Source organism: Heteronotia binoei, chromosome 2 (assembly GCF_032191835.1).
Source record: "Heteronotia binoei isolate CCM8104 ecotype False Entrance Well chromosome 2, APGP_CSIRO_Hbin_v1, whole genome shotgun sequence".
Classification (NCBI taxonomy): domain Eukaryota; kingdom Metazoa; phylum Chordata; class Lepidosauria; order Squamata; family Gekkonidae; genus Heteronotia; species Heteronotia binoei.
Genome location: NC_083224.1, coordinates 17,634,038 through 17,654,434, shown reverse-complemented (window position 1 = coordinate 17,654,434; position 20,397 = coordinate 17,634,038). Strand labels below are relative to the sequence as shown.

At 45.6% G+C, this 20,397-nt stretch overlaps 3 protein-coding genes across 3 annotated transcripts in view; all 3 read right to left on the bottom strand.

Annotated features, from left to right (window-relative positions):
• LOC132567242 (zinc finger protein 91-like) overlaps nt 1-11,594 on the bottom strand; it is a 257,261-nt gene extending 245,667 nt beyond the window's left edge. Inside the window, 4 exon segments of the mRNA XM_060232930.1 lie at nt 7,184-7,310; nt 7,477-7,547; nt 8,802-8,916; nt 11,214-11,594. Of these exon segments, the coding sequence (XP_060088913.1) occupies nt 7,184-7,310; nt 7,477-7,547; nt 8,802-8,916; nt 11,214-11,534 (634 nt within the window). The 5' untranslated portion in view covers nt 11,535-11,594.
• Nucleotides 2,022-8,894, bottom strand: LOC132566003 (zinc finger protein OZF-like). The gene is made up of 3 exons (XM_060230637.1): nt 8,802-8,894; nt 4,831-4,950; nt 2,022-4,220 (listed from the first exon to the last, which is right to left on the bottom strand). The coding sequence occupies exon 3, from the start codon at nt 4,027-4,029 to the stop codon at nt 2,458-2,460; it is 1,572 nt and encodes a 523-aa protein (XP_060086620.1). The 5' UTR covers nt 4,030-4,220; nt 4,831-4,950; nt 8,802-8,894; the 3' UTR covers nt 2,022-2,457.
• Nucleotides 11,595-17,413: 5,819 nt separating the features above from the next.
• LOC132566005 (gastrula zinc finger protein XlCGF49.1-like) lies at nt 17,414-20,169 on the bottom strand. Its single transcript, XM_060230638.1, has one exon. It carries the CDS (start codon nt 19,914-19,916, stop codon nt 19,290-19,292), a length of 627 nt encoding a protein of 208 aa, XP_060086621.1. The 5' UTR covers nt 19,917-20,169; the 3' UTR covers nt 17,414-19,289.
• Nucleotides 20,170-20,397: the final 228 nt, after the last annotated feature.

Genomic DNA, 20,397 nt, shown 5'->3' with positions numbered 1-20,397 from the left:
AATGATAGATGGGGCTTTGGGGAGGAGCTTTAAAACTCGGAGGGAAAGTTCTACGATGGATGTTCAGGGAAACGCCTGTTCAAAAGTACTCTTGGGAACTGCAGGGCAACTCCAGAATAGCATTTTCATTGCCATTCAAAAAAAAAAAGTAGAAGACTTTTAGAAATTGCAAAGCAAGACAGAAGCAACAGCGATATGCAATGTAAACAATTGCTTTTAAATATGCACAGACAGGATTTTTTGTTGTGTAGAAACAGCCAAGGAGATATGAAAGGAAGGTAGACGGACATAGGCTATAATCACACACGTTAAACAAAGCAGTTTCAAAGCACTTTCCATCTGGATCTTGCCAGTTCACACAGTAAAATCCAGTTAGAAAGTTCACGGTTGTAAATTTTGAGGTAGAGGCACCAAATTTGCAACATAGCATCTGGTGCCTCTCCTCAAAACACCCTTCAAGTTTCAAAGAGATTGGACCAGGGGGTCCAATTCAATGAGCCCCAAAAGAAGGTGCCCCTATCATATTGCCAATGAAGGGAAGGCATTTAAAAGCACAGTCCCTTTAAATGTGATGGTCATAACTCCCTTCAGAGTTCAACTGTGCTGGTCACAACTTTGCTCCTGTCTCCACCCTGATGCCTCCTACCTCCAAAGTCTCCTGATCCCATGCCCAAAGTCCCCAGATATTTCTTGAACTGGACTTGGCAACCCTAATTGAAAGAGCACTATTTAGTGTGTGTGATCACTGCCAGAATGAAATAAAAAGACAGAAATACAAAGATACCGAGAAAGAATGAAGAAAAAGAACAGAAGGGAGGTAGAAAAATGAGGGGGGGGAAGGAGTGAAAGCACAGGTCATTTTGTAGAAGAGATGCCAGAGCTCACTGGCACAATTCATTTGCATAACTTTCCATATACCACACATCCCTGACATCTTCAGGTGTACTAAATTATATTAGCTCAGCATCTATTCTAACATGCTGCTTGAATTATAATTGTCATCTTACTCCCATCCTGCCCAAAATGAGGTCTGTGAGAGAAGTAAAAAGAAGGAAGATAGAATGAAAGAAAAAGACAAAGACAGAGAAAGAATGAGAGGAATGAATGAAGTGAGAGTTATGTTAAAGTTTGGAGGAAAGGAATAAAATAAAGGGGAAGGAAAGAAGACAGGGAGACAGAGAAGTAACAGCAAGACAGGCAAACAGGCAGCCAGCCATTAGAAGTCTGCCTTTCACCCCCTCCCACTTGCAGGAGGCGGTTAAATTAGTGAATTGTATTATGTAATATGTTGTGTAACCAGTGTGCTTTTATTATTCTAATGTTGTATCTTATGTTATGCTATGTGAGCCGCCCTGAGCCTGCTTCAGCGGGGAAGGCGGGATACAAACTAAATATTATTATTAAATGGCTTCCTGCCTCTTGAATATAGAGAATATAGAGTATAGAGAGCCTGTTTATCTGTTCTGCTGAACTGCCCCTCCCCCTGTTGTGATGGAACATTCCCTTTGTGTTGAAGAGATTTAACTGTTTTCTGTCAGTTTGCTTCCATATATATAATTATTAAATGATGTTCCATGTTACTTAAGCAAGTACGTGTGCCACATATTAGTTCACACTGGATTCAACCACACACTGTGCTGTAAAGTTTAAACGAAGAGGTGGAATACTGCCCCATAAGGAGGATTTTCTGGCATATTTATAAATACCTCACCTCCCAAACTGTAGGGGCGGGGGGGAGCATACTGGGCAGTGTTAGTTGGAGGTGGCAAAATGGTGACAGCATTGTTTTGGGGCGGGGAGATGGACAGAGGAAAGGCAGTAGTAATCAGTAAGGCTCCAGGAAAACCTCTCAGCAGACAACTGTCTTTGTCAGAGGTCAGGGGCTGACTGATGGGGTTCTGGCCTGACAGGGCCTGCAGTAGGCGGGTCACAGCAAGGCTACCCAATGACAGGGAGGAGAGGTGACAGGTTGAGTGCAAGGCCACTCCTGCGGTAGCCACACTTCCAATACAAATTGAGGATCGAGCCAACACGTTCAGCTTTTATTATATCTACGATAGTAAATGTTAATTGATAAACTGAAAGGAAAATGGAAATGGAAAAGATACGTGCTCTCTCCCCCAATCTCTTTTAGGTTTCCTCTTCCCCTCCCTGTAACAGAACATTTAATAAAATTTTATAAAACTCAAAAAGCTTCTCCCCTGTATGAGTTCTTAGATGACTTTGAAGAGCGCCACTCTGAATCTCTTCCCACACTCTGAGCATTCAAAAGGTTTCTCCCCTGTGTAAATGACGCTGAAGATCACTGTGGCTAAATCTCTTCCTACACGCTGAGCACTGAAAAGGCTTCTCCAATGTGTGAGTTAATGCTTTTGAAGAGTGCTACGCTGGCTGAATCTCTTCCCACATTCTGAGATTTCAAAAGGCTTTTCCCCTGGATGGGTTCTTAGATGACTTTTAAGATGGCCACTGTGGCTGAATATCTTTCCACACTGAGCAGTTAAAAGGCTTCTCCTTTGTGTGGGTTCTTCGATGACTTTGAAGATGGCCACTTTGGCTGAATCGCCTCCCACACTCTGAGCATTCATAAGGCTTCTCCCCTGTGTGTGTTCTTTGATGTTTTAAAAGATTGCTACTGTGACTGAATCTCTTCCCACACGCTGAGCATTCAAAAGGCTTCTCTCCTGTGTGGGTTCTTAGATGACTTTGAAAATGGCCACTTTGGCTGAATGTCCTCCCACACACTGAGCATTCATAAGGCTTCTCCCCTGTGTGGGTTCTTTGATGTTTTAGAAGATTACTACTGTGAGTGAATCTCTTCCCACACTCTGAACATTCAAAAGGCTTCTCTCCTGTGTGGGTTCTTAGATGATTTTGAAGATGGCCACTGCGGCTGAATCTCTTCCCACACTCTGAGCATTCGAAAAGCTTCTCTCCTGTGTGGATTCTTAGATGACTTTGAAGAGCGCTACTTTGTCTGAATCTCTTCCCACACTCTGAGCATTCAAAAGGCTTCTCCCCTGTGTGGATTCTTAGATGAATTTGAAGATTGCTACTCAGACTGAATCTCTTCCCACACTGTGAGCATTCAAAAGGCTTCTCTCCTGTGTGGGTTCCTAGATGTTTTTGAAGACTGCTACTCAGACTGAATCTCTTCCCACATTCTGAGCATTCAAAAGGCATCTCTCCGGTGTGGGTTCTTTGATGACTTTGAAGACTGCTACTATGACTGAATTTCTTCCCACACTCTGAGCATTCAAAAGGCTTCTCCCCTGTGTGGGTTCTAAAATGACGCTGAAGATGGCCACTGCGGCTGAATCTCATCCCACACTCTGAGCATTCAAAAGGCTTCTCCCCCGTGTGGGTTCTTTGATGCTTTTGAAGATCGCTATTCTGACTGAATCTCTTCCCACACTCTGAGCATTCAAAAGGCTTCTCCCCTGTGTGAGTTCTAAAATGACACTGAAGATGGCCACTCTGACTGAATCTCTTCCCACACTCTGAGCATTCAAAGGGCTTCTTTCCTGCGTGAGTCCTTTGATGTTTTTTAAGGGAACTCTGATGGAATCTCTTTCCACACTCTGTGCATTCAAATAGTTGCTCCCCTATGTGGATCCTTTGGTGCAAAAGAAGCTTTGATTTGTATCTGAAGTATTTTCCACACTGAAAGCATTTACATGTCTTCATTATGCTGTGCTTTGGAATTTGCATTTTGCACTTTTTTCCAGCAAAAAACATAATTCCATTCTTGAAATAGATAAAGGGCTTCTCTCCTGAATGAATTCTGTGATGTTGAAAAAGGTCTGATTTCTGTGAGAAACTCTTGCCACAATCTGTGCAGGTATAAGGTTTGTCTCCTGTATGTGCCCTAAGATGTCTAAGGAACTCTGCTCTATGAATCATTTCCTTTCCGTATTCCAGGCACTGATGGTTCTTCTTTCCAATGTGCATTCCCAAATGGACATTATATTGGGTTTGATCTGAGAAGTTCATTCCACACTCCAAGCACTTGTAGGTTTCCTCCAACATGTGAATTACTTCCTGGAAATTCCCCCCCTGGCAAGGAACAGATTTATCCCCCTTCTTCACTCTCCGCCTGACTTTCTGCCTCTGAGACTTGCTTTGTATCCTGATGTTTCTTCTCACATCTTCATTCTTGACATCCTCTGGTGATACATGATGCAGTTCCTCATCCTCCTCATTCCTCTGATCACCTCCTGCTGGAATAAAGAGAGAGATCTCCTGTTAGAATCCACACAAAGAGGTCTGATGTGCTCCTAAAGTTTTATTTTTGTGCCGATGATGTTTTGGAGTAATGCATTTTAATTTTGTTTTAATGTTGTAAGCCGCCGAGCCCGCTTGCAGGATAGGGCGGGGTATAAATTGAACAATTAAATTAAATTATCTACGATCCAAATATTTCAGAGCCTTCTTCCTGTTGTACACTGAAGTATAATATACACTTTGAAAGTACATTAAGCTTCCTGCATCAGAGACACTTGGTTGGGACTCTTATTATTTTTATGGCTCCCCACCTGTGTAACTTCTTGGATATGAAGAAAGGGTTGTGTTATAATGGAAATTGTTTCTGTACTTCATGCAATTATGTAATTGCTCTCTTAAGGGAATTAAGTGTCTACTAAATGACATTCATTCTCTGACAGATGCTCTTTGCAAATGCCACACTTTCATTTCCCTTTTCCCTGCAGTGGATTCTCTGGTTCACACGGAGACCTTTGTTCTTTCTTTTGTTGTCTGACCTTCCTTCATGGACTGGGGTTTCAGGGAGGACCCCTCTTTGGCAAGGAATGGGCTTATCCCTCCTCTTACCTGCGTGGCTTTCCTCCTGCCTCTGTGGTCCATCTCCAGAGTTTTCTTCAGCATCTTCATTCTTGACTATTTCCAAAGAGAACCCCTGGAATTCCCCAGTTGTCTCCTCTACATCTGCTGCTGGAATAAAGAGAGTTTCCATCAGCACCCATGCAAGAAGTCAAGCCACCAGTCAGGCACTCCTCACTCCTGGGTCTGCATTTCTTTTATAAGATCTTCTTTCCTACCAAACTGAACTGCTGTTCACACCTTATCCATTCTGGAAAGCTGTTTTGATATTCTGCCCATCCCTCCTCTCCCCAAATGTATTTTAAGGGGGAAGGTGGCAAAGAATTATTCCCTTGCTGCTCCCATTAGACTTGCCGTGCAGCTCTTTTGACTCTCTGCTCTTGACGGTGAGATACAAGAAGTTCTCATGAAATCCAGTCCTACAACTTTTATCTTATTGTATTATTTCTGGTTTTAATTCAGTAGGTTTTTAATTATTTAAGTTGTGACCCACCCTGAGCCTGTCTACGGGAAAGGGCAGAATAGAAGCCTACAAAATAAATAAATAAATGCAACTGCACTGAGAGTTTCCTTCTAGTTGTGAAGAGCTGGTTTCCAGCCTCCCCCAAATACACCTTTTTTGTGGATCTAACCAGAATATAACTAAGTGAACCCCACAGTGCAGAGGGGGACCCCTACGGTTTTAGGTGGGGCAGGTAACAACCGATGAGAGAAACAGCCCCTTTCTCAAGGACAGAAGCATTTTCTTGCTATTTGTGGCCCATTAAGAAGCCAGGAAGGTAAGAGATCCTATGCTGGAGACAGACCAGGGCCTTGCATCTGAAGAATGGCTGCAGAGTTTGTCCACAAGATCTAAAGAGACTATTTCCTTCCCTAATAAACTGGCAGCAAATAGGTATCCTTTAGAAAGACAGAGAGGGGGTGGGGGGATGGATCATTTTTATATGGGGAAGGAAAGAAGTCCAAGGAAGAATCATAAGAGTTGGAAGGGACCTCTAGGGTCATCTAGTCCAACCCCTTGCACAATGCAGGAAACTCACAAATACCTCCGCCTAAATTCACAGAATCTTCACTGCTGTCAGATGGCCATCCGGTCTCTGTTTAAAAACCTCCAAGGAAGGAGAGCCCACCACCTCCCAAGGAGGAAGCCTGTTCCACTGAGGAACCGCTCTAAAGGTCAGGAAGTTCTTCCTAATGTTGAGCCGGAAACTATTTTGATTTAATTTAAAATTTAATTTGATTTGATTTAAACCTCTTTTTGATTTTAATTTAATTTAAAGTGGGAAATTTCTTCTGGAAGGATGGAACCGTAATCTAGATCAAAGACCTCAAGGCTAACCACTCTAAGCCGGGCGGATCTTTTCCAGATTACAGTCAGAGCGGATAGCCAAAATCCCATCTGGGGAAGGGGATGTTGTAAAGGCTGACAACTGAGGAATTGGGATCTGGTTCCTTCCAGAGTCTTTCTGAGGCCCTCTCAGCCCTGCCTTTCATGACATCCTCTCCGGCTTGGGTGACAGCCACAACACTGGCCTCAGCTGCCCCAGACAAGCGGAGTGGGTTGTATCGCTCTCTCTCTCTCCCCTCACTCAGCAGGCTTTGGAATTCTACTAGAACAAGAGCTGCTTAGTAGTGAAGAGGAAAGGTCCCTTGGGGATTCCTTTTCAATTTGCTTGACGTAACTTGACAAGGATACCCACTTGCTGCCAGTTGATTGGGGGAAGGAAACAGTCTCTTCAGATCTTCCGGAAAAACTTTGCAGCCATTCTTCAGATGCAAGGCCTTGGTCTGTCTCCAGTGTAGCATACCTTACATTCCTCTCTTCTTAGACAAAAGGGGGGGGGGGTGTGGATCATTTTTATACAGAGAAGGAAATAAACCAAGAAAGAGGAAAATTTCTTCTGGAAGGAACAAACCATCAAAGCCCACAAGGCTAACCACTCTAAAAGGGATGGATCTTTTCCAGATTACAGTCAGAGGGGATGGCCAAAATCCCACCTGGGGAAGGGGATGAGGTAAAGGCTGACAACTGCAAAATCAGGATCTGGCTCCTTCCAGAGTCTTTCTGAGGCCGTCTCCGCTCTGCCTTGGACTCGGGCCACGACACCCTTTCTGGCTTGGGTGATGGCCACAGAACTAGCCTCAGCTGCCCCTGGATCAGTAGGGTGGCTTGCACTGCTCTACCTAGCCAGGATGAACATCACTTTCATGGCCACCCCAACATCTCAAGGCACCCAGTGGTGGCCAATTACCTGCACTGGCCTCACAAAAATACATTGCTGTTGATTCATGCATCATCTCAAGGGAGTGATTCACGCCTTTAGCACCCACAAAAGATCCTTACCCAGAAAAGCCACGCTCCCGTAGTTCTCCAGCATGACTTCCCTGTAGAGGGCTTTTTGGCCTGGATCCAGCAGGTCCCACTCTGCCATGGTGAAATACACGGCCACCTCCTCAAAGGAATACAGGGACTGAAAGAAGAAGCAGATTCCCTCATCACAAATCACACCGAGATTTGACACTCTTGACAGGAGGAGTTTGTGAGGGTGCAGGAGGCAAAACTCAGTATGTGCAACGGCAGGGCTGTTCAGAGCCCTTCTTACTCAGACAGCCTATCCTCCATTCATCCTCCCCTACCTGCACCAGAGGCTGAGGAGGCGTTTCCACTTCTCTGCAAAGAAAAGGGCTCAATAACGTCTCTTCACTGCCTGCAAGGGAGACAAAATGGGAAAGAAGAATTTTAGCCTCAAATTCCTGTCTAGTTAGCTTGTCTCAATCTTCCTTATGCATCCCAATTCCCAAGGTTGTGAAACCCTGTCTTCTTTACACTCTAGAAGATTTTGTAATAAGATTCAGTAACCTGGTGGAGAGGTGAAAAACAAACCTGAGGTAGCTACAAACCTCAAGGGGTTATAAACACTGCCAACACATTTCAGACTTCTGTGAGGCTTGAAATATGCCCTGTGAGCCCTGGAGCTCCAATGGCTTCAGTATTCCTGCTAGATCAGACCAAAAGCCCAGGCATGACATCCTCCCGCCTCCTGGGCCTTCTTACCCATCCTGAAGCCTGGACTGGCAGGAGAAAAACAGGTGACTAGAAACCATGTGACAGCACACATCCAATCCCAAACCCATGTGATTTTTAGCACATCAGCTAAAACTCTAGGGTGCTGCCAATGTGTTTCCAGAGGGTCTGCTGATAGTCTGACTTAATATTCAGGTATTTGGTTGGATGAGACAAGAAAATGACACCATATTCAGCCCCTGCTCCGCCCTCAAACCTCACAGGGGGGCCAGGCCATGGCCTGGCATTCCTAACCCAGTATCCTCTTTCTGACTGTTGCCACCGAGATGCCCCCTGAAAAGTCTTTAAGCTGGCACACAGAGCCCAACTTACTGGCCTCTGACAGTGGGTTTTCCAAGATTTGCTGCCCCAGAACAGAATGTGTATCTGTCTGCCTGTCTGTCTAAAGTACTGCCAAGTCACAGCTGACATGGTGACTTCAGTTCCTCAAGGCAAGAGACATTCAGAAGTGTTTAGCCATTGCCTGTCTCTGCACAGCAGCCCTGAATTTCTTTGTAGGTCTCCCAATCCAAAAACTAACCAGGGCTGACTATTCTTAGCTTCTGAGATCTGATGACCTTGGGGAGTCTTGGGCCATCCTGATCAGCCTAATAGCTACACCCAACTTTGTCTTCCTTTTCTTTTTTGAGCCACCTTGAGTCTTTCTAATGGAAGGAAGGAGAGATATGCATATTTCCATTAATGTAAAAACAAATGGAATAGCTCTCCATCAATCGGTACATTTCCCCTTAAAGCGGAGTGGCCATCATGACATACTATGGCACTATTTCCCAGAACACCAATCTATGCGGTCTGCAGAAGTATTTCCCTTTTCTCCTGAACCGAAACTTCTGCCCAACAAGAGCCCCAATCCCCTCTGGGCGGGAGGCCCCCTTACCACTTGATGGGGCATCTTGGGCACGCTCCTGGGCCTGCACCCTCTGACCTTCCTCTGACGGAGCTCCTTCCACCTCTGAGAAGCTTCCTTCCACCTTCACGGGTCCCTCCCACACCTGGAACAAAACAAGGGAGAGGGGCAAGAGAAGGAACGGAACAGGCTGAAAAGATGGATCCGGACCTACTCCCAGACTCCTCATCCCTGACTCCACCGCCAGGGCTGCTTTATCCACAAGGGCAAGAACTAGGTTTGGGTTTTCCTCACAGCCCAGTGAATCATCTAGAGGTAAAAATATCTAAGAACTGAGAGGAACAATATTTATTTTATTTTTAGTTCAATTTCTATCCCGCCCTCCCCGTTGAGGCAGGCTCAGGGCAGCTTGAAAGAGCCGAACCGGCACAGTTCACCATAAACTAATCAAAAACAATTTAAAACAGTAGAAAAAAATCATAAAGTGCAATATGTCCGATGGTGAGATTCAGCAGTCCATGATCTTGATATACAGATAGGATAAATAAAGAGATGAAAGGAGGACAAAATCCTTTCAAGAACCTTTCGAACCAGAAGGTAAGAGTTTTAGAAAGTAAAGCTGCACGAAGCAGAATTGGAAGAAAAAAACCACCAGGAGGAGATGCGATATCAGAAGAGTTATTTCAAGCCACACAAAAGGAGTCCATCAAAATCATAACAAGAATATGCTAACAAAGATGGAAACAAAACAAGGGCTCACAGACTGGAAACACGCATTTCACATTCCAGTTCCGAAATGTAGGAACTATCAGACCATTGCATTAATTCCTCATGCAAGTCGTGATGCTTGACATTTCACAACAATCGAATAAAATAAAATTAACAAGTAGGACTTTTGTCACGTATTGAAAGAGCAACGCCAGATATTCCATTTCAGGTGGATTCACAAAAGGAAGTGGCACTTGAGATCATACTGCAAATGTACATCGGTTAATGGAACACAGGAGAGAATTTCAGAATACCAGCTTGTGATTCATAGCTAACATCAAAGCTTTTGACTGCAGGGGTTAAAAAAAACCAAACCAATGCTTGGTTTGAAAAGAAATGGGTGCGTTGCAATGTCTGTTTTGATGCACAACCTGTACTCTGGGCAAGTGGCCACTGTTTGGACAGAATACGGACACATAGAATGGTTTCCAATTGGCTAAGGCGCTAGACTAGGATATATTTTATCTCCCTGTCTCCTCAATCTATAAAAGAGAAGATATCATAAGGAAAGATGGATTAGATTTAGATGAAGGTGGGGTGAAAACTGGGGGGAGGAACATTAACAGTCTGAGATATGCAGATGACACATTAGAGGCAGAACGTAGTGAAGACAAGAAATAATGTCTCATGAAGGCTAAAGCAGAACGTGCTAAAGGAAGATGACAGCTGAATACCAGGAAGACAAAAGAAATGACTAGTGTGGAATTACACAGAAATTTAAGGTTGATAATGAAGAACCTGAAATCATTCATGATTTTCTGTTCCTTGCGTCCATCATCAACCAAGAGGGAGACTGCAAAGAAGAAATCAGGAGACTGAGTCTCAGAAGGGTAACCATGAGGGAGCCAGAAAAGGTTTTTAAGCATAAGGATGTGTCCTTGGTGACCAAGATCAAGTTAATTTGAGCCACAGTATTCCTCATTACTATATGCGTGTGAGAAAAAGCTGAACAAGGAAGAAAGCTGACAGGAAGAAAGTTGATTTTCTGTGCCGATGAAGGAGCGTTTACAGTTTCTACAGATACCGAGGTCTGCCAAAAAAGATAAACAAACAGGTTCTAGATCAAATCTAGACTCAACTTTCCCTGGAAGTTAAATGACTCAAATGAGGCTATTGGATTTTGGTGATATTAGGATAAAACAGGAGTCACTGGAAAAAGCAATAATGCTTAGAAAAGTTGAACGCAACAGGAAAAGAGGAAGACCAAACGTGATGGATTGACTCAATCAAGGAAGCCACAAAGGCCCTCAGTCTGCAAGAACTGAGCAAGGCTGTTAACGAGAGAACATTCCTAGGATAGCCTTAAGTCAGAAATGACTTGATAGCAGTTAACGCACACACAGAAAATGCTGGCAGGAAGCTTAGGATAAATTCATTGCTTGAACAGAAAACTGCAGATTTATACTCTGCCCTTCTCTCTGAATCAGAGTCTCAGAGCAGCTTAGAATCTCCTATATCTTCTTCCCCCACAACAGACACCTGTGAAGTAGGTGGGGCTGAGAGGGCTCTCCCAGAAGTTGCCCTTTCTAGGACAACTCTTGCGAGAGCCATGCCCCACCCGGGGCCATTCCACGGCCTGCAAGTGGAGGAGTGGGGAATCATACTCAGTTCTCCCAGAGTCTGCACACTTAACCACTACACCAAACTGGCTCAAAGTGACTGAAAGCCCCTCACCTGCTGTGCCTGCCTCTTCTCCTCCGCCTGACTCAGGAGGAAACCTTCGGCCAGGGCCACTGCCTGGGAACTGCTCTCTGGCCCGCATCCTCTCACCCAGCCCTGCACTTCCTGCGGCAGGATGGCCAGGAACTGCTCCAGGATCACCAGGTCCACCATCTCCTTCTTGGTGCGCCTCTCTGGCTCCAGCCACTGGTTGCAAAGTCCGTGGAGCCGGCTGCAAACTTCTCGGGGCCCATCAGCCTCCTGGTAACAGAACTGCCGGAAGCATTGGCTGCATCCATCTGTGGTCACAGGGTCCTGAACCAAGTTCTCTGGCATGGCTCTTTCCCAAAATTCAGCACCACTCCCTGCTTGGAGGGGATGGGGACCTTTCTTTGATATCTTCCCACTTCCAAGCCCTTCGGGGTCCTTTTCTTCAATCTCCTTCCCCTTTCTCTTGGTTGCCTTTGACTCTGGAAAGACACTCTCATTCACTTGGCTGTGAAGAGGGTGAAGGAAAGATATCAGAAAGGCAAGAAGAAAAGAAAACAGAGTTACATCACTGAACCTGGTGAAGAGACATCTAAGGATTACCCCAGTGGTTCAGAAGGAGTATCCTTAAGAACATGAGAAGCCATGTTGGATCAGGCCAATGGCCCATCCAGTCCAACACTCTGTGTCACACAGTGGCCAATATGTGTGTGTATACACACACACACATATACATACATACACACGTGTTGCAGTTTGCGGATCAGGATTAATGTCATTGTGCTATATCACATATCAAACATTTAAATATATTCCTGTTTAGTCCTCCAGACAACAAAAACACCAGTATTGACTATTTTAAAAATCCGTTGTAGATGTTATGTATATGGCCGAGGACCAGCCTACCTGAAGGACCGTCTCTCCCCGTATGAACCCCAGAGAGCACTGAGGTCAGTAGGAAAGAACAGACTGACTACCCCTGGGCCAAGACAAATCAAACTACAGAACACTCGCTCTCGGGCCTTTTCGGCCGCAGCCCCACATCTCTGGAACCAACTCCCAGAGGAGGTGCGGGCCCTGCGGAACCTTGATCAGTTCCGCAGGGCCTGCAAGACCACCCTTTTTAAATTAGCTTATGAATAACTGAATTATACCGACAACGAAGAAAATCCGCCATCAGCATCAACTAGAAGAGCGTCAAGGATAGCGTTATAATATGTTTTAGTTAATTGTTTTAATCAGGTTTTTAAGGTTAATTAATGTTTAATTTAATGTTTCTAATGTAACTGTTTTATTGTTGGTGCACCATTGGTCACCGTATTGTTAGCCGCCCTGAGCCTGCTTCGGCAGGGGAGGGCGGGGTACAAATAAAAATTTATTATTATTATATTATTATTATTATTATTATTATGAGCGTGACTTCTGATTCCTGGGGATCAGTTGGTCTAGTGGGCACATCTCAAGGTAAACCAGAGCCAGGGCAAAGGGACTGTTAAGCGCTCAACCATTAGAATCCACCACTCTTTAACTACTACCCCAAATTGGTGTGCCTGAAGAGGTCAGGAAGGCGCCCACTCCCCTGGCTTCTCCCAAACGCCACTGAGGATGTTCTCCGCAGCTGAGAACGAAACGTCTGGAAGAAAAACTTTCACTTGAGCCTGAAAGAGTCTACAAACCCTAATATTAATTATTCAATAGGGCTTTTTGAACACCGCAGTAGAGTTGCACTTTACAAATGACTTTACAAATTTACATGGATGAATTATTGGATAATGGAGTCTATGTTCCTGTGTATAGTTTGCTGTTAGCTATATAATTTTACATCATTTATTGGGTCATCATAATAGTTATGTTTTCCTTCAGTACTGTGTTTCAGATTTTTCATTGGTTCTACTACCCATTCATAGTGCATTGAATCCTGCTGATTACATTGAATCTCATTAAATGGCAGACTATAATTAATGCAGATTCAAGTGGGCAGCCGTGTTGGTCTGAGGCAGCAGAACAAAGTCTGAGTCCAGGGGCACCTTTAAGACTGGAAAAGTTTTATTCAAGGTAAAAGCTTTCATGCGCAAGAGGCTACCCGCCCCCCTGCATCTGTCTTCACGAAAGGCATCACATTAAGCCGTGTGGAACAGAAGCCCATCAATCTTACAAAGAAACTAGCACAGGCACAGATTGATTTTGCCCTTCTTACAAAATGCAAAAGCCTGGATGATTCTGAAGAAGCCTGCTTCCACACAAAAACGTTATACCATGGTTGGCCAACAGTCGCTCGCTATATGTTTGTTGCCTACAACTCCCATCAGCCCCCGCTAGCATGGCTGATGGCTGGGGCTGATGGGAGTTGTAGGCAAAAAAACATCTGGAGAGTGACCATTGGCCATCCCTGGGTTATACCTTGAGTAAAACTTTGTCTTAATGGTGTCAGCAGAGTTAAAACACTGTTCTATAGTTAATGCAAATAAAAATGATGCTCCTCCCCGCCCACGAAGTGCAGATGGGGGGAGCACTGGCCCAACTGTGTGGTATTTCGGGTAGCCAATCAGCATGAAAAATTCCTCCCACGGTGATCATCCCAAGAACACCTTGGTGGCTCTTTATCAAATTCAGGGCTATTTTTTGTAGCAGGAACTCCTTTGCATATTAGGCTAAGCCCCCCCCCCCCATGTAGCCAATCCTCCAAGAGCATGCAGGGCTCTTCTTACAGGGCTTACTGTGAGCTCCAGGAGGACTGGCTACATCACAGGTGAGTGGCGTAATAGGCAAAGGAGTTCCTGCTGCAAAAAAAAAAAGCCCTGATCAAACTTATATCCTGCTTCCTCTCCCACAAATGCAGATAACTTTTAGCAGATAAAACAGTGCCAACAACTCCCTTAAAATACCAGACAGTTTCCCTCTCGGATGGACTCCACTCACCCTCCAGCAGGGCAGGATGCAGGGACGGGGCTGGCCTGGGGGGCGCCCCCCTCCTCACCCCCTCCCACCTGCCTGGCGATCCCCCAGAGGCCGCCCGGGAAAGAGCCGCCTTGCAAGCCCTGCAGACCCCTCACCCACCCAGGCAGGCGCCTCCGGGGGGCTGTGCAAGGGAGACCCCGGCAGAGAAGAGCAACCCCGCTTGCAAAGGTCTTCCTTCCTGCAGAAGGATCTTCTCGGGCTCTGCCTGCTCTGGCCTGTCTGAAGCCCCGCCCCGCCCCTTCTCTCCCCCCGCCCCCTCCTCGGCCTCTCTAGCCAACAGCTCCTCTCTTTTAACCCTTTCGCGGCTGCAGAGCCCTCCAAAAAGCTCCCAGCGACTCCCCGTAGAGGCACCCCCTCCCCTCCCTTGGGACTGGGCTTCCTCCAGCCCGGCTGCAGGCAGCGACGCCCTCTAAGGCGGCTCAGTGGGGCTGCTCGGGAGTCCCTCCGCGCAGGCATCTCGGAAAGGAAAGGTCCCCTGTGCAAGCACCAGTCGTTTGGGGTGACCTTGCTTTCATGTTTTCACGGCAGGCTTTTTATGGGGTGGTTTGCCATTGCCTTCCCCAGTCTTTTACACTTTCCCCCCAGCAAGCTGGGGACTCATTTGACCGACCTCGGAAGGATGGAAGGTGGAGTCAACCTCTAGCCGGCTATCTGAACACCCAGCTTCCGCCGGGGATCGAACTCAGGTCGTGTGAGCAGAGAGTTCAGACCACAGTGCTGCGGTACTGCTGCTTTACCACTCTGAGCCACGGAAAGGAAAGGAAGGCTGAGAAAGTGGCTCCCACCAGCTCCTTTCTGCCTCCCCGCCCAGTGAGAAAGACTGGGAGGCTCAATTGGAGGGAGGGGGAGCTAGGCTGTGCTGTTTTTGCAATAGAGGAGCCTGGGCAGGCAGAAAAGGGCCCGTCTGTGTGGGGAGTTTTGGAGCCTATTTCTTGGAGGGAAGCGACAGAGCAGAGCCCTGATGCCCAGAAAGGAGGCTGAATGTGCCTCCCTCCCCCTCCCCCAGCATGTGTTGTGTGCGCCCCCTGAATTGAGCTCCCCCCTTGCAGCCTCAGAGAAAGAGAGAGAAGGGTAAGCCCCCCCTCCATGGAAGGAGAAGAGTGGCTGACAGCAGGAAAAAAGGGAAGGGAGGGAGAGATGCCAGCCTCCAGGTGGTGGTGCCTGGGGATCCTCCAGCATTACAGCTTCTCTCCTCCAGGCTTCAGAGATCAGTTCCCCTGGAGAACATGGATGCTTTGGGGGGTGGACTCCGACACATTGTCCTCTGCTGAGTTTCCTGTCACTCCAGGGGGCTGGGTGAAAGCTGGATCTAGATTATTTTAAAGGGACCCTCATGAATATTTGTGGTACAATCTGTAGCTACGGCCACAGTCTGACAGGACAGTGAGTATGGGTCACGAAATGCAAAAATTGAAAGAAAAGGGGGGGAAAAGATGATGAAGAATGAAAGCTTATACCTGAAATAAAACTTTGCTGGTCCTAAAAGAGCCATGGGAGTCAAGCTTTACTCTTTCTCCTGCACAAGCACTCCCTTTCATTTTCACCTTCTCTCCCCCTCCCATCCTCCCAAAGGAGGAGAGCTCAGCCAATTGAGGCAAGGGAGGTTTGGCTTGGTTCTCTCCCGCATGAAGTAGGAACCAGGAAGAGGGAGTTGGGCAAAAGCCAGTTGCAAAGCGGTGGCAGCAGCAGCCCCAGCAAAGGGAACAAGAAAGAGCCAGTTGCTTGCAAGAAGGATCTGAGGCCTTAAGGGTATGGATCCAACCTGTGGGCCGTATCTTTGAAATCCCTGGGCTAGAATCTGGGAGACCCAGTTTCAAAGGTCCTTCCGCCTGGAAACTGGACTGTCACCTTGGGCCCATTGCATTCGTTCAAGCTGACCTGCCTCACAAAGCTATGGTGTGTATTGAATGGGAAAGTGTAAAAATGTCACAATCCCCCTTGTGTCCCTAACGGAGAGTACAAACAGGGAGTACAGATAATCTTCCTACTCACTTTTTTTAAAACAGTCATCTGATGTTTCTACTTAAAACAGGTGCCCCGTGGCATGGGATGATGATTTCACCCATCCTCAGGATTCCCTCATGCTCTTTGCTGAGCAGCCCCTCTTCTTCGTTTTCCTGCCTGTCCCACCCAGCTGTTAGTTTGATAATGGCACATGAGAGGAAGATGGTAAATCAAAACCTTAACCTGTTTTATTTCACTTTTAAGGGCCATGGTCAGGTAGGATTCAGGTTTAGGACTTATGAGGTGAACAGGCACAAGAATCAGGTAACGTTGTAGAAATATAAAGACCAGATAGTTTTTCACAAGCAGGTAGCTACTCCTGCTATTCGAATAAGTCTTTACAAACTGAGGAGAGAGGTTTCTTGGCATTCTCTGCTCACATAAACATGCACGAGCTTCTTGGTTTCAAAGACACTTCAGTTGGCAAAGGAAAAAAACATTCCCACAAGTTCCACTGTCCTTTCTTATTCATTTGCTATGTGTGTGTTGAGACCTGTCATGTCACTTCCGATTTATAGCGACTCTCTGAATTGACATTCTCCAAAACGTCCTTTATTTAGCCGCCTCTCTGAATCTCCTCCATATACGCAGGGACAGTCTCCAGAGGTCAGCATGAGGGCCAGAGGCACACACACAGGCTCATGCACACATACAAAATAACAAAAAAAATACCCCAACAATAAAATGTTAATCCTCTAACAATTTTACTTCACCTTCATCTGAAACGAATCCAGATATCCTTATATGTTTACATATAGGGAAATAAAATGCATCGTTGACACCTTTCCAATTTGGAAAACATTCTACTGGAAATCCATGGGTGGGAAGAAGAAATACACCTGTTTAGGGTGATAGAAAGTGCTGGTCTTATTTTCTCATTTTGTTTTCCAGGGATCTTTTCCTTGCTTTTCCTCCGAGTATCGTTTAACTCATCTATGTTTTTGTCCTCTCATCATCTGTGCGGGGTATCTTAGGCTGAGAGACTGATTGGCCCAAAGTCACAAAGCAGCTTCTATGGCAGAGTTGGACTTATGAACCTGGATCTTCCAGTTGTTAGTCCCCATGCTCGAACCTCAGCACCATGGGGTGTATATGTGTCTTCGTGGAAGGTGTTATACAGCAGGGGACAGGAAGGGCCTTCTGCTGGCTGCCACCACTCTGGTAAGTCTGTATGGGAGGGCTCAGAGCACCCACCTAACCCACATCTCTTCCTTATTAACAAATACCTTTTAACTGTGACCAAGCAGATATGAGGATCCGGGCAGTTTAACAACAGATTTTTTAATAAATGATCAAACAATAGGTGGGTAGTAAAGACTTTGAGTGCAACAGTGAATAAAGAAACAGTAAAGGTTGGTGGCAAAGAAATAAACAACCCTAACCTGACTATCTATATGCCCCCTTCCTCTAATACCAAAACTCACCACCTCCTTAGGGTGAGGGATTTCTCCACAGCTGCAGCCTACTCCAGACTAGCCTCAGCAGAGAGAACTTCCCTTTCCAGCCAAGCCTATTTATGCTTTCTTCTCAGGTCCCACCCCCTCTTGGGCTCCTTTTTCCTCGAAATCTCTGCCACCCAGTCAGAGCGGCATCAGGAATCCGGGGAAATGTAGGCCCCTTTATCGACTCCTACTCAGGCTTCTCTCTGCCCTCTAGGCCACCCACACTAGGCCTCAGATCACGACAAGATCAGGTCTCTGAGCGGGAATTAACTGCAAGGAAAGGAATGGGAGCAGTCTGGAATTTGGAGGAGAGTGGATTGGTGTGGACGCATCACACCGAGGTGGTGGGAAACAAGGGCAGATTGAGGAGGTCTGGTCATTGATAGGAGGCTGATGAATCTGTGGAGGGTTCATGATTTTTGTGGTCAATTCAGCTACTGTGGAGGGCAGTGAATCCAGTTCCTTGAAGAGTTTCTATTCTATGTGAATGATTTGGGGTGAACCTCTCTAAATGGGTAAGAAACCCTACTTCACAAGCAAAAATGCTTTCAGAGTGGAGGAGAAAAAAGTTGCTGATTGACTTAGTGAGGAAATTTATTTTCAGAATGGGAAGACTTATGCCAAATAGAAGAGAAGGGAGTTGGACAGGAGAAGTTTCTCTAAGGTGGGAGGTGTTCTGAAGGTGGATGACACATAGTGAGTCACTACAGTTGGGAAAATGGGACATTCACGCTGCTCCTACCTACCAATTTAAAAATCACACAAATTGCAGACAGGTGGAGGACCAGTGTAATGCTGTATAGAAGGATCAGCTTTCTGAAGTTGACATTAGCAAATTTTACCAATGTTGGGGCCCAAACTACCCCCACCTTAAGACTTTTGCTTCTAAAAATATGTAAATGTTTGGAACGATGTATGTCTCAGAACAGCTCTGTTCTGGAATAAATGCCCATAAATCAAAAGTACATTCTCAACTTACAGATACACACCAAACCAGCACACTCAAGATTGTTACATCATGTACAGTTGACTCCAGATATTGATGCAGTAATTCAAAGAAAGAGAGATCAGTTTCCAAGGACCTCTAAATAACGAAAATACTGTAAAGGTTGTTCATTATTTAAGTAAGTTTGTCTACTGAGTAAAAAATAATATTGTTATTGGGTACACCTATGTCTTTTCTAAAGTTTCTATCTCTGCTATGTGGCAATAATTGTATGGAATACATAGCCTGGCCGACAAAGAGACGTTTCTGTCAGATCATTGTAACAAACAAGTTCAGCACTGCTGGGCTAAGAAGTTCCATGGTTTTTCCTTGTGTGGGTTCTTAGATAATGTGGAAGATAATTATACTGATTGGATCCCTTTCTATTCCAAAACTTTATGCCCTCTGGATTCCTTGATGCTGTTGAAGATGGTGAATGAATCTCTTCCCGCACTCTGAGCATGCAAAAGTCTTCTCCCCTGGATTGGTTATTCAGTGCTTTTGAAGAGCGCCACTCTGTCTGAATCTCAATCTACACTCTGAACATTCAAAAGACTTCTCCCCTGTTTAGTATCTTAAATGTTTTTGAAGACTGCAACTGTCACTGAATCTCTTCCTGCACTCTGAGCATTCAAAAGGCTTTCCCCCCATGTGGGTTCTTTGATGTTTTTGAAGACTACTACTGTCACTGAATGTCTTCCCACACTTTGAGCATTAAAAAGGCTTCTCCCTTGTGTGGGTTCTTTGATGAACTTGAAGATGGCCACTACGGCTGAATCTCTTCCCACACTCTGAGCATTCAAAAGCCTTCTCCTCTGTGTGAGTTTGTAGATGACGCTGAAGATTGCCACTGTGGCTAAATCTCTTCCCACACTCTGAGCACTGAAAAGGCTTCTCCCCTGTATGGATTCTTCGATGCTTTTGAAGAGCAGTACGCTGGCTGAATCTCTTTCCACATTTTGTGCATTCAAAAGGCTTCTCCCCTGTATGGGTTCTTAGATGAATTTTAAGATGGCCACTGTGGCTGAATCTCTTTCCACACCCTGAGCATTCAAAAGGCTTCTCCCCTGTGTGGGTTCTTAGATGACTTTGAAGAGCACCACTCTGGCTGAATCTTCTCCCACACTCTGAGCATTCAAAAGGCTTCTCCCCTGTGTGGATTCTTAGATGAATTTGAAGATTGCTACTCTGACTGAATCTCTTCCCACACTGTGAGCATTCAAAAGGCTTCTCTCCTGTGTGGGTTCCTAGATGTTTTTGAAGAGCGCCACTCTGTCTGAATCTCTTCCCACATTCTGAGCATTCAAAAGGCCTCTCCCCTGTGTGGGTTCTTCGATGCATTTGAAGATGGTCACTATGGCTGAATCTCTTCCCACATTCTGAGCATTCAAAAGGCTTTTCCCCTGTGTGGGTTCTTTGATGCTTTTGAAGAGCGCCACTCTGTTTGAATCCTTTCCCACACTCTGAGCATTCAAAAGGCTTCTCTCCTGTGTGGGTTCTTAGATGATTTTGAAGATGGCCATTGCGGCTGAATCTCTTCCCACACTCTGAGCATTCAAAAAGCTTCTCCCCTGTATGGATTCTTAGATGACTTTGAAGACTACAACTGTCACTGAATCTCTTCTCACACTCTAAGCATTCAAAAGGCTTCTGCCCTGTATGGGTTCTAAAATGACGTTGAAGATTGCTACTCTGACTGAATCTCTTCTCACACTGTGTGCATTCAAAAGGCTTGTCTCCTGAGTGGGTTCTTAAATGACATTGAAGATGGCCACTCTGACTGAATCTCTTCCCACACTCTGAGCATTCAAACAGTTTGTGG